Genomic DNA, 15,000 nt, shown 5'->3' on the forward strand with positions numbered 1-15,000 from the left:
GCTCCCCCTCTGGTCAACATATGAAATAACAAGTGAGTGTACGGAATTTGAAATGTGCCCCCTTTGGCCAAAACTAATTTAAAGAAATAAAATAAATATGTATATAGAAACATACTGTAATAACTTGAAGTAAATAATGAAAATTAAAAAACAATTACAAACAAAAACAAACAAACAAACAAAAATTCTCACAATGTGTTGACCTTGTTTTTATAAAATTGGGAACAATTTCTCATATTCTTTCTGTTTCTGTCATATTGCAATAGTTTCTCGTAAAATTATTACTTTTTTATGTAAAATTATTACTTTTTAATGCAAAATGGTGACATTTGTCATATAAAATTCTGACTTTTATCACAATATTGCCCATTTTTTGTTGTTTTTGTAAAACAGTGACATTTTTTGAGTAAAATTATGACTTTTGTCATACTTTTGCCAAGTAAAATTCCGACGATCAATATAATTTAGCCAAAATTTTAAAGTTTTCTTATAAAATTGTGACTTTTGTCGAGTAAAATGACGACTCTTTTCATAAAATTGCCAAACTTTTAAGCTTTTTCTAGTAAAAGTGCGACTGTTATTGAGTAAAATTCCAACTTTTATCACAATATTGCACAAATGTTCAGGTTTTTTTCGCAAAATTTTGACTTGCGTCGAGTAAAATTACGACTTTTATTATAATACTGCCAAAATGCTACGTTTTTCTAGTGAAATTCCAACTCATTTTTCACAACAAGCTTTTTTATATTTGCATAGTATGTATATATTATTAATGTTGTAAATACACTTCTTTATATATCTAGAAAGGCTGGTCCTAAAAAGGGATTTTTCAAATTGACTGTGTGTCGCTTTTAAAAGTGCTCCCCCTCTGGTCAACATATGAAATAACAAGTGAGTGTACGGAATTTGAAATGTGCCCCCTTTGGCCAAAACTAATTTAAAGAAATAAAATAAATATGTATATAGAGACATACTGTAATAACTTGAAGTAAATAATGAACATTAAAAAACAATTACAAACAAAAACAAACAAACAAACAAAAATTCTCACAATGTGTTGACCTTTTTCTTATAAAATTGGGAACAATTTCTCATATTCTTTCTGTTTCTGTAATATTGCAATATTTTCTCGTAAAATTATTACTTTTTTATGTAAAATTATTACGTTTTAATGCAAAATGGTGACATTTGTCATACAAAATTCTGACTTTTATCACAATATTGCCCATTTTTTTGTTGTTCTTGTAAAATAGTGACATTTTTTGAGTAAAATTATGACTTTTGTCATACTTTTGCCAAGTAAAATTCCGCCGATCATTATAATTTTGCCAAAATTTTAAAGTTTTCTTATAAAATTGTGACTTTTGTCGAGTAAAATGACGACTCTTTGCATAAAATTGCCAAACTTTTAAGCTTTTCTAGTAAAATTGTAACTGTTGCTGAGTAAAATTCCAACTTTTATCATAATATTTCACAAATTTTCAGTTTTTCTCGTAAAATTTTGACTTGCATTGAGTAAAATGATGACTTTTATTATAATACTGCCAACATTCTACGTTTTTCTTGTGAATTGTGACCTTTTTCTTGTGAAATTCCAACTTATTTTTCACAACAAGCTCTTTTATATATGCATAGTATGTATATATTATTAATGTTGTAAATACACTTCTTTATATATCTAGAAAGGCTGGTCCTAAAGAGGGATTTTTCAAATTGACCGTGTGTCGCTTTTAAAAGTGTTCCCCCTCTGGTCAACATATGAAATAACAAGTGAGTGTACGGAATTTGAAATGTGCCCCCTTTGGCCAAAACTAATTTAAATAAATAAAATAAATATGTATATAGAGACATACTGTAATAACTTGAAGTACATAATGAACATTAAAATACAATTACAAACAAAAACAAACAAACAAACAAAAATTCTCACAATGTGTTGACCTTTTTCTTATAAAATTGGGAACAATTTGTCATATTCTTTCTGTTTCTGTAATATTGCAATATTTTCTCGTAAAATTATTACTTTTTTATGTAAAATTATGACTTTTTAATGCAAAATGGTGACATTTGTCATATAAAATTCTGACTTTTATCACATTATTGCCCATTTTTTTGTTGTTCTTGTAAAACAGTGAAATTTTTTGAGTAAAATTATGACTTTTGTCATACCTTTGCCAAGTAAAATTCCAACGATCATTATAATTTTGCCAAAATTTTTAAGTTTTCTTATAAAATTGTGACTTTTGTCGAGTAAAATGACGACTCTTTTCATAAAATTGCCAACATTTAAAGCTTTTCTTGTAAAATTGTGACTGTTATTGAGTAAAATTCCAACTTTTATCATAATATTGCACAAATGTTCAGTTTTTCTTGTAACATTTTGACTTGCGTTGAGTAAAATGACGACTTTTATTATAATACTGCCAAAATGCTACGTTTTTCTTGTGAAATTCCAACTCATTTTTCACAACACGCTTTTTTATATTTGCATAGTATGTATATATTATTAATGTTGTAAATACACTTCTTTATATATCTAGAAAGGCTGGTCCTAAAGAGGGATTTTTCAAATTGACTGTGTGTCGCTTTTAAAAGTGCTCCCCCTCTGGTCAACATATGAAATAACAAGTGAGTGTACGGAATTTGAAATGTGCCCCCTTTGGCCAAAACTAATTTAAATAAATAAAATAAATATGTATATAGAGACATACTGTAATAACTTGAAGTATATAATGAAAATTAAAAAAAACAATTACAAACAAAAACAAACAAACAAACAAACAAAAATTCTCACAATGTGTTGACCTTTTTCTTATAAAATTGGGAACAATTTCTCATATTCTTTCTGTTTCTGTAATATTGCAATATTTTCTCGTAAAATTATTACTTTTTTAATGTAAAATTATTACTTTTTAATGCAAAATGGTGACATTTGTCATATAAAGTTCTGACTTTTATCACAATATTGCCCATTTTTTGTTGTTCTTATAAAATAGTGACATTTTTTGAGTAAAATTATGACTTTTGTCATACTTTTGCCAAGTAAAATTCCGACGATCATTATAATTTTGCCAAAATGTTAAAGTTTTCTTATAAAATTGTGACTTTTGTCGAGTAAAATGACGACTCTTTTCATAAAATTGCCAAACTTTTAAGCTTTTCTAGTAAAAGTGCGACTGTTATTGAGTAAAATTCCAACTTTTATCACAATATTGCACAAATGTTCAGTTTTTTTCGCAAAATTTTGACTTGCGTCGAGTAAAATTACGACTTTTATTATAATACTGCCAAAATTATACGTTTTTCTTGTGAAATTCCAACTCATTTTTCACAACAAGCTTTTTTATATTTGCATAGTATGTATATATTATTAATGTTGTAAATACACTTTTTTATATATCTAGAAAGGCTGGTCCTAAAGAGGGATTTTTCAAAATGACTGTGTGTCGCTTTTAAAAGTGCTCCCCCTCTGGTCAACATATGAAATAACAAGTGAGTGTACGGAATTTGAAATGTGCCCCCTTTGGCCAAAACTAATTTAAAGAAATAAAATAAATATGTATATAGAGACATACTGTAATAACTTGAAGTAAATAATGAAAATTAAAAAACAATTACAAACAAAAACAAACAAAAATTCTCACAATGTGTTGACCTTTTTCTTATATAATTGGGAACAATTTCTCATATTCTTTCTGTTTCTGTAATATTGCAATATTTTCTCGTAAAATTATTACTTTTTTATGTAAAATTATTACTTTTTAATGCAAAATGGTGACATTTGTCATATAAAATTCTGACTTTTATCACAATATTGCCCATTTTTTTGTTGTTCTTGTAAAATAGTGACATTTTTTGAGTAAAATTATGACTTTTGTCATACTTTTGCCAAGTAAAATTCCGACGATCATTATAATTTAGCCAAAATTTTAAAGTTTTCTTATAAAATTGTGACTTTTGTCGAGTAAAATGACGACTTTTTCATAAAATTGCCAAACTTTTAAGCTTTTCTAGTAAAAGTGCGACTGTTATTGAGTAAAATTCCAACTTTTATCACAATATTGCACAAATGTTCAGTTTTTCTTGTAAAATTTTGACTTGCGTCGAGTAAAATTACGACTTTTATTATAATACTGCCAAAATTATACGTTTTTCTTGTAAAATTCCAACCCATTTTTCACAACAAGCTTTTTTATATTTGCATAGTATGTATATATTATTAATGTTGTAAATACACTTCTTTATATATCTAGAAAGGCTGGTCCTAAAGAGGGATTTTTCAGATTGACCGTGTGTCGCTTTTAAAAGTGCTCCCCCTCTGGTCAACATATGAAATAACAAGTGAGTGTAAAAAATTTGAAGTGCTCCCCCTCTGGTCAATATATGTAATAACAAGTGTGTGTAAGACATTGAAATGCGCCCCCTTTGGCCAAAATTAATTTAAAGAAATCAAATAAATATGTATATAGAGACATACTGTAATAACTTGTAGTAAATAATGAAGATTAAAAACCAATTAAAAAAAAATAATTCTTACATGTCGACTTTTTTCTTATAAAACTGGGAACAATTTCTCATATTCTTTCTGTTTCTGTAATATTGCAATATTTTCTCGTAAAATTATGACTTTTTTATGTAAAATTATTACTTTTTAATGCAAAATGGTGACATTTGTCATATAAAATTCTGACTTTTATCACAATATTGCCCATTTTTTTGTTGTTCTTGTAAAACAGTGACATTTTTTGAGTAAAATTATGACTTTTGTCATACTTTTGCCAAGTAAAATTCCGACGATCATTATAATTTTGCCAAAATTTGAAAGTTTTCTTATAAAATTGTGACTTTTGTCGAGTAAAATGACGACTCTTTTCATAAAATTGCCAATATTTAAAGCTTTTCTTGTAAAATTGCGACTGTTATTGAGTAAAATTCCAACTTTTATCATAATATTGCACAAATGTTCAGTTTTTCTTGTAAAATTTTGACTTGCGTTGAGTAAAATGACGACTTATTATAATACTGCCAAAATTCTAAGTTTTTCTTGTGAAATTGTGAACCTTCTCTTGTGAAATTCCAACTCATTTTTCACAACAAGCTTTTTTATATTTGCATAGTATGTATATATTATTAATGTTGTAAATACACTTCTTTATATATCTAGAAAGGCTGGTCCTAAAGAGGGATTTTTCAAATTGACCGTGTGTCGCTTTTAAAAGTGCTCCCCCTCTGGTCAACATATGAAATAACAAGTGAGTGTACGGAATTTGAAATGTGCCCCCTTTGGCCAAAACTAATTTAAAGAAATAAAATAAATATGTATATAGAGACATACTGTAATAACTTGAAGTAAATAATGAAAATTAAAAAACAATTACAAACAAAAACAAACAAACAAAAATTCTCACAATGTGTTGACCTTTTTCTTATAAAATTGGGAACAATTTCTCATATTCTTTCTGTTTCTGTAATATTGCAATATTTTCTCGTAAAATTATTACTTTTTTAATGTAAAATTATTACTTTTTAATGCAAAATGGTGACATTTGTCATATAAAATTCTGACTTTTATCACAATATTGCCCATTATTTTGTTGTTCTTGTAAAACAGTGACATTTTTTGAGTAAAATTATGACTTTTGTCATACTTTTGCCAAGTAAAATTCCGACGATCATTATAATTTTGCCAAAATGTTTAAGTTTTCTTATAAAATTGTGACTTTTGTCGAGTAAAATGACGACTCTTTTCATAAAATTGCCAATATTTAAAGCTTTTCTTGTAAAATTGCGACTGTTATTGAGTAAAATTCCAACTTTTATCATAATATTGCACAAATGTTCAGTTTTTCTTGTAAAATTTTGACTTGCGTTGAGTAAAATGACGACTTATTATAATACTGCCAAAATTCTAAGTTTTTCTTGTGAAATTGTGAACCTTCTCTTGTGAAATTCCAACTCATTTTTCACAACAAGCTTTTTTATATTTGCATAGTATGTATATATTATTAATGTTGTAAATACACTTCTTTATATATCTAGAAAGGCTGGTCCTAAAGAGGGATTTTTCAAATTGACTGTGTGTCGCTTTTAAAAGCGCTCCCCCTCTGGTCAACATATGAAATAACAAGTGAGTGTACGGAATTTGAAATGTGCCCCCTTTGGCCAAAACTAATTTAAAGAAATAAAATAAATATGTATATAGAGACATACTGTAATAACTTGAAGTACATAATGAAAATTAAAAACCAATTACAAACAAAAACAAACAAACAAACAAAAATTCTCACAATGTGTTGACCTTTTTCTTATAAAATTGGGAACAATTTCTCATATTCTTTCTGTTTCTGTAATATTGCAATATTTTCTCGTAAAATTATTACTTTTTTATGTAAAATTATTACTTTTTAATGCAAAATGGTGACATTTGTCATATAAAATTCTGACTTTTATCACAATATTGCCCATTTTTTTGTTGTTCTTGTAAAACAGTGAAATTTTTTGAGTAAAATTATGACTTTTGTCATCATTTTGCCAAGTAAAATTCCGACGATCATTATAATTTTGCCAAAATTTTAAAGTTTTCTTATAAAATTGTGACTTTTGTCGAGTAAAATGACGACTCTTTTCATAAAATTGCCAATATTTAAAGCTTTTCTTGTAAAATTGCGACTGTTATTGAGTAAAATTCCAACTTTTATCATAATATTGCACAAATGTTCAGTTTTTCTTGTAAAATTTTGACTTGCGTTGAGTAAAATGACGACTTTTATTATAATACTGCCAAAATTCTACGTTTTTCTTGTGAAATTGTGAACTTTCTCTTGTGAAATTCCAACTCATTTTTCACAACAAGCTCTTTTATATTTGCATAGTATGTATATATTATTAATGTTGTAAATACACTTCTTTATATATCTAGAAAGGCTGGTCCTAAAGAGGGATTTTTCAAATTGACTGTATGTCGCTTTTAAAAGTGCTCCCCCTCTGGTCAACATATGAAATAACAAGTGAGTGTACGGAATTTGAAATGTGCCCCCTTTGGCCAAAACTAATTTAAAGAAATAAAATAAATATGTATATAGAGACATACTGTAATAACTTGAAGTAAATAATGAAAATTAAAAACCAATTACAAACAAAAACAAACAAACAAACAAAAATTCTCACAATGTGTTGACCTTGTTCTTATAAAATTGGGAACAGTTTCTCATATTCTTTCTGTTTCTGTAATATTGCAATATTTTCTCGTAAAATTATGACTTTTTTATGTAAAATTATTACTTTTTAATGCAAAATGGTGACATTTGTCATATAAAATTCTGACTTTTATCACAATATTGCCCATTTTGTTGTTGTTCTTGTAAAACAGTGACATTTTTTGAGTAAAATTATGACTTTTGTCATACTTTTGCCAAGTAAAATTCCGACGATCATTATAATTTTGCCAAAATTTTAAAGTTTTCTTATAAAATTGTGACTTTTGTCGAGTAAAATGACGACTCTTTTCATAAAATTGCCAAACTTTTAAGCTTTTCTAGTAAAAGTGCGACTGTTATTGAGTAAAATTCCAACTTTTATCACAATATTGCACAAATGTTCAGTTTTTCTTGTAAAATTTTCACTTGCGTCGAGTAAAATTACGACTTTTATTATAATGCCAAAATTATACGTTTTTCTTGTGAAATTCCAACCCATTTTTCACAACAAGCTTTTTTATATTTGCATAGTATGTATATATTATTAATGTTGTAAATACACTTCTTTATATATCTAGAAAGGCTGGTCCTAAAGAGGGATTTTTCAAATTGACTGTGTGTCGCTTTTAAAAGTGCTACCCCCTCTGGTCAACATATGAAATAACAAGTGAGTGTACGGAATTTGAAATGTGCCCCCTTTGGCCAAAACTAATTTAAATAAATAAAATAAATATGTATATAGAGACACACTGTAATAACTTGAAGTAAATAATGAAAATTAAAAACCAATTACAAACAAAAACAAACAAACAAACAAAAATTCTCACAATGTGTTGACCTTTTTCTTATAAAATTGGGAACAATTTCTCATATTCTTTCTGTTTCTGTAATATTGCAATATTTTCTCGTAAAATTATTACTTTTTTTATGTAAAATTATTACTTTTTAATGCAAAATGGTGACATTTGTCATATAAAATTCTGACTTTTATCACAATATTGCCCATTATTTTGTTGTTCTTGTAAAATAGTGACATTTTTTGAGTAAAATGATGACTTTTGTCATCATTTTGCCAAGTTGTTAATTTTCTTATAAAATTGTGACTTTTGTCGAGTAAAATGACGACTCTTTTCATAAAATTGCCAACATTTAAAGCTTTTCTTGTAAAATTGCGACTGTTATTGAGTAAAATTCCAACTTTTATCATAATATTGCACAAATGTTCAGTTTTTCTTGTAAAATTTTGAATTGCGTTGAGTAAAATGACGACTTTTATTATAATACTGCCAACATTCTACGTTTTTCTTGTGAATTGTGAACTTTTTCTTGTGAAATTCCAACTTATTTTTCGCAACAAGCTCTTTTATATTTGCATAGTATGTATATATTATTAATGTTAGTAGGGATTTTATGGAGGTCTCAAGAATGTGCGTGTGTGTGTGTGTGTGTGTGTGTGTGTGTGTGTGTGTGTGTGTGTGTGTGTGTGTGTGTGTGTGTGAGTCACATGTTCTTCCTGTGTGTCTTTCAGGACGGCTCCGCGGGGAACCTTGATGATCTGGCTCTGGAATATTCCGGCCATTACTCCACCTCCCTGGCTGAGGTGAGTGCGAGGATGGAGGAGCTGCGCAGACGGCGAGTGGCGCAGGAAGTTGCTGAGACGGTAAATAACCATGTCTCTCCTCTTCTGTCGCTTTGACTCATGCTTCTGTCACTGGTCACACACTGGAGGGAGGTTAGAAGTCCTCCAAAGTTAATTATGATTAATGATTATAATATTTTCTATGATTTTTTCAGCCGTCTTCTAATATACTGTACTTTTATGTCTAATAATACACTTTTTGGTGTGCACTTTAATTTCAAAAAAGTGATTTTTATGTAATGTGATTTTAATGGAATTTCAAAATGATTTAATAAAAAAATTAAGATTTGTTTTTAATCATGTTTTTTTTAAATCTATCAATATTTTTTTATTTTTATATTAATGTAAAAAAATCAGAAAATTGTTTTATTTTATATTCATTCTTGTTTGTCAGTTGAATAAAAAAAGAATTGTTTTGAAATATTTGATGAAGACCTGTTATTCTGTATCAATTCTCCCTTAATTAATTCATATTTTTAATTTTTTAATTTTTATATTAATGTAAAAAAATCAGAAAATGGTTTTATTTTGTATTCATTCTTGTTTGTCAGTTGAATAAAAAAAGAATTGTTTTTATTTTGTATTCATTCTTGTTTGTCAGTTGAATAAAAAAGAATTGTTTTGAAATATTTGATGAAGACCTGTTATTTTGTATCAATTTTCCTTTATTAATTCATATTTGTAATTTTTTTTTTTTTTATATTAATGTAAAAAAAAAAATCAGAAAATTGTTTTATTTTGTATTCATTCTTGTTTGTCAGTTGAATAAAAAAATAATTGTTTTGAAATATTTGATGAAGACCTGTTATTTTGTATCAATTTTCCTTTATTAATTCATATTTTTAATTTCTCCTTTTTGCTTTTTTTCATTCAACAAAATGTGGTGTTTTCACGATTATAATATTTTCTGTTATTGTTTCCGCCGTCTTCTAATATACTGTACTTTTATGTCTAATAATAGTCACTCATTTAATTTCAAAAACTTTCAAAGTGTTTTTTTTTAACGTAATTTTAATATAATTTCAATACTTTTTAATAAAAAAACAAATACTTGTTTTGTATCAGTTTTTTTTTAAATTAATTTATACAAATAAACTATAAATCTTCCTGTCTTTTTACTTTTCTTCAGGCAAACTTTGACTCAGCGACCACCTCACTACACCTGCGCTCTCACATCCAGGTGTGTGTGTCTCCTCCTCTTCCTCCTCTTCTTCCTCCTCTTCTTCCTCCTTCTGCTCCACCTTCCAGGGTTCTCCTAAAATTTGGTCCCGGGGACTCAAAAAGGTCTTGGCCCTAAAAATGTTAAAAAGTATAAGTCATATATTTTTTTTAATTTATTTAGAGTTAAATCTCTTAACTTCATGTCAAGTTGTTATTTTTTCATATTTTATGCCCTTTTTGTCAAAACATTGATTTTTGTGGCAAAAACACCAAATATGCAATATAGTCACCTAAATTTTTTAAACTAATATTTGATGTGTAATGTCAGCCTTGAATGGGTCAATAATTCATAACAACATTGATTTTAAGAGCAATGACAGTTTAAAAGAAAAAAAATCCTACTAAAATTGTTGAGGATCCAAAAGGGTCCCACCTGTAAAATTGTTAAAAATAAGTCGTACATTTTTTTTTTTTACTTTCAACACTTACATTTCGAGATCAACTTCAGATCTATCTGTTGATCATACGTTTTTTTTTTGTTTTTTTTTAATGTTTTTTTTTTTTTATGCCATATTCGTCAAAAAACAAAAAAAGATTTTAAGGAAAAAAAATCTGCATTATTTTCCCTCAAAAAGTTTAAAAGTGGAATATTCGATGTCAAGTAATTGGAGCCGTAATTGATTTTAATTCATAATAGTTTTGAGCAATGACAGTTTCTTTAAAAAAAATCCCACTAAAATTATTGGGGACCCAAAAGGGTCCCACCTGTAAAATTGTTAAAAATAAGTCGTACATTTTTTTTTATTACTTTCAGCACTTAATTTTCGAGATCAACTTCAGATCTATCTGTTAATCATACGGTTTTTGTTTTTTTCGTCAAAAAACAAAAAAGGTTTTAAGGAAAAAAAATGTGCATTATTTTCCCTCAAAAAGTTTAAAAGTGGAACATTCAATGTCAAGCAATTGGAGCCGTAATTGATTTTAATTCATAATATTTTTGAGCAATGACAGTTTCTTTAAAAAAAAATCCCACTAAAATTATTGGGGACCCAAAAGGGTCCCACCTGTAAAATTGTTAAAGATAAGTCATACATTTTAAAAAAAAACTTTCAACACTTAAATTTCTAGGTCAACTTCAGCTCCATCCATTTTTTTGTTTTTGTTTTTGTTTTTTATGACATATTTGTCACAAAAAAAAAAAAAGTTTATGAGGGAAAATCTGCATTATTTTCCCTCAAAAAAGATTCAAAGTGGAATATTTGATGTGAAGTAATTGGAGCCTTAATTGATTTTAATTCATAACATTTTTGAGCACTGACAGTTCCTTAAAAAAATCCCACTAAAATTGTTGAGGATCCAAAAGGGTCCCTTCTGTAAAATTGTTAAAAATAGGTCGTACATTTTTTTTTTTTACTTTCAACACTTACATTTCGAGATCAACTTCAGATCTATCTGTTGATCATACGTTTTACTTTTTTTTTAATGTGTTTTTTTTTTTATGCCATATTCGTCAAAAAACAAAAAATGGTTTTAAGGAAAAAAAATCTGCATTATTTTCCCTCAAAAAGTTTAAAAGTGGAATATTCGATGTCAAGTAATTGGAGCCGTAATTGATTTTAATTCATAATATTTTTGAGCAATGACAGTTTCTTTAAAAAAAATCCCACTAAAATTCTTGGGCACCCAAAAGGGTCCCACCTGTAAAATTGTTAAAGATAAGTCATACTTTTTTTTTTTTAAACTTTCAACACTTAAATTTCTAGGTCAACTTCAGCTCCATCCATTTTTTTGTTTTTGTTTTTGTTTTTTATGCCATATTTGTCAAAATAAAAAAAAGTTTATGAGGGAAAATCTGCATTATTTTCCCTCAAAAAAGATTCAAAGTGGAATATTTGATGTGAAGTAATTGGAGCCTTAATTGATTTTAATTCATAACATTTTTGAGCAATGACAGTTCCTTAAAAAAAAATCCCACTAAAATTGTTGAGGATCCAAAAGGGTCCCTTCTGTAAAATTGTTAAAAATAAGTCGTACATTTTTTTTTTTACTTTCAACACTTAATTTTCGAGATCAACTTCAGATCTATCTGTTGATCATACGTTTTACTTTTTTTTTAATGTTTTTTTTTTTTTATGCCATATTCGTCCAAAAACAAAAAATGGTTTTAAGGAAAAAAAATCTGCATTATTTTCCCTCAAAAAGTTTAAAAGTGGAATATTCGATGTCAAGTAATTGGAGCCGTAATTGATTTTAATTCATAATATTTTTGAGCAATGACAGTTTCTTTAAAAAAAATCCCACTAAAATTATTGGGGACCCAAAAGGGTCCCACCTGTAAAATTGTTAAAAATAAGTCGTACATTTTTTTTTTACTTTCAACACTTAATTTTCGAGATCAACTTCAGATCTATCTGTTAATCATACGGTTTTTGTTTTTTTCGTCAAAAAACAAAAAAGGTTTTAAGAAAAAAAATCGGCATTATTTTCCCTCAAAAAGTTTAAAACTGGAATATTCGATGTCAAGCAATTGGAGCCGTAATTGATTTTAATTCATAATATTTTTGAGCAATGACAGTTTCTTTAAAAAAAATCCCACTAAAATTCTTGGGGATCCAAAAGGGTCCTACCTGTAAAATTGTTAAAGATAAGTCGTACATTTTTTTTTAAACTTTCAACACTTACATTTCTAGGTCAACTTCAGCTCCATCCATTTTTTTGTTTTTGTTTTTGTTTTTTATGCCATATTTGTCAAAAAAAAAAAAAGTTTATGAGGGAAAATCTGCATTATTTTCCCTCAAAAAAGATTCAAAGTGGAATATTTGATGTGAAGTAATTGGAGACTTAATTGATTTTAATTCATAACATTTTTGAGCAATGACAGTTCCTTAAAAAAATCCCACTAAAATTGTTGAGGATCCAAAAGGTTCCCACCTATAAAATTGTTAAAAATAAGTTGTCATTTTTTTTTACTTTCAACACTTACATTTCGAGATCAACTTCAGATCTATCTGTTGATCATACGTTTTTTTGGTTTTTTTATGTCTTTTTTTTAATGCCATATTCGTCAAAAACAAAAAAAGGTTTTAAGGAAAAAAAATCTGCATTATTTTCCCTCAAAAAGTTTAAAAGTGGAATATTCGATGTCAAGCAATTGGAGCCGTAATTGATTTTAATTCATAATATTTTTGAGCAATGACAGTTTCTTTAAAAAAAATCCCACTAAAATTCTTGGGGACCCAAAAGGGTCCCACCTGTAAAATTGTTAAAGATAAGTCGTACATTTGAAAAAAAAACTTTCAACACTTAAATTTCTAGATCAACTTCAGCTCCATTCGTTGATTATAAGGATTTTTTTGTTTTTGTTTTTGTTTTTTATGCCATATTTGTCACCAAAAAAAAAAAGTTTATGAGGGAAAATCTGCATTATTTTCCCTCAAAAAAGATTCAAAGTGGAATATTTGATGTGAAGTAATTGGAGACTTAATTGATTTTAATTCATAACATTTTTGAGCAATGACAGTTCCTTAAAAAAATCCCACTAAAGTTGTTGAGGATCCAAAAGGGTCCCTTCTGTAAAATTGTTAAAAATAAGTCGTACATTTTTTTTTTACTTTCAACACTTAAATTTCGAGATCAACTTCAGATCTATCTGTTGATCATACATTTTACTTTTTTTTTAATGGTTTTTTTTTTATGCCATATTCGTCAAAAAACAAAAAATGGTTTTAAGGAAACAAATCTGCATTATTTTCCCTCAAAAAGTTTAAAAGTGGAATATTCGATGTCAAGTAATTGGAGCCGTAATTGATTTTAATTCATAATATTTTTGAGCAATGACAGTTTCTTAAAAAAAAAATCCCACTAAAATTATTGGGGATCCAAAAGGGTCCCACCTGTAAAATTGTTAAAGATAAGTCGTACATCTTTTAAAAAAAACTTTCAACACTTAAATTTCTAGATCAACTTCAGCTCCATCCGTTGATTATAAGGATTTTTTTGTTTTTGTTTTTGTTTTTCATGCCATATTTGTCAAAAAAAAACAAAAAAAGGTTTTAAGGAAAAAAATCTGCATTATTTTCCCTCCAAAAAGATTCAAAGTGGAATATTTGATGTGAAGTAATTGGAGCCTTAATTGATTTTAATTCATAACATTTTTGAGCAATGACAGTTCCTTAAAAAAAATCCCACTAAAATTCTGGGGGATCCAAAAATGTCCCAGCCCTAAAATTCTTAAAAATAAGTTTTTTTAAATACTTTTTTTTTATTTTTTACTTTCAACACTTAAACTTATAGATCAACTTCAGCTCTGTATGTTTTTGGTTTTGGTTTTTCTTTGTTTATTTATGCCATATTTGTCAAAAGAAAAAGAAAATGTTTTTGAGGGAAAATATGCATTATTTTTCCTCTTGGTGGAATATTTGATGTAAAGTAATTGGAGCCTTTAAAAGGTCAATAATTCATAACATTGATTTTAATTCTGAATATTTTTGAGCAATGACAGTTTCCTAAAAAAACTATTTTAAAAAAAGTTGCTGTTTTTTTCCTTTAACATTTAAATCTCGAGATCAACTTCAGATACATCCCTTAATTATACGTTTTTATTATTGTTTTCATGTTTGTTTTATGAGAGAAAACTTAGTTTTTTATATGGCAAAAACACAAATGATGCAATATTTTCTCCCAAGAATATTTCAAAGTGTAATATTTGACTAGATCAATAATTCATGACAACATTGATTTAGATTATTTTTTAAACAATGACAGTTTTAAAGAAAAAAAACTTTGTGTTATTACTCAAAATTGCCACTTTTTCTTGTTACAGTTGACCTCTTTGCTCTTTTATTGCACTTTTTAATGTTTGTTTGGGTTTTTTGCTGATGGTATTTTTATAATGTGCCGCAGAATGTTAAAAAAATGAGTTGTGGGCTACAAATTGCCCTCGGGCTGAACTTTGGACAGGATTTTTTTCTTTTCTTTTTTCTATAAAGTTCCCAATGACACATT

General features: G+C 27.5%; 1 protein-coding gene across 4 annotated transcripts in view; it reads left to right on the forward strand.

Moving 5' to 3' along the window:
• Nucleotides 1-15,000, forward strand: part of sash1b (SAM and SH3 domain containing 1b) — a 152,346-nt gene that overhangs the window by 102,519 nt on the left and 34,827 nt on the right. For 3 of the 4 annotated variants that reach the window (XM_061924491.1, XM_061924494.1, XM_061924495.1), the window contains exons 2-3: nt 8,725-8,856; nt 9,965-10,015. In XM_061924491.1, the coding sequence (XP_061780475.1) occupies nt 8,725-8,856; nt 9,965-10,015 (183 nt within the window). The remainder of the gene's footprint in view (nt 1-8,724; nt 8,857-9,964; nt 10,016-15,000) is intronic. The other variant, XM_061924493.1, reaches the window with a different exon arrangement.

The sequence above is a fragment of the Nerophis lumbriciformis genome, linkage group LG29 (genome assembly GCF_033978685.3).
Source record: "Nerophis lumbriciformis linkage group LG29, RoL_Nlum_v2.1, whole genome shotgun sequence".
Taxonomy (NCBI): Eukaryota; Metazoa; Chordata; class Actinopteri; order Syngnathiformes; family Syngnathidae; genus Nerophis; species Nerophis lumbriciformis.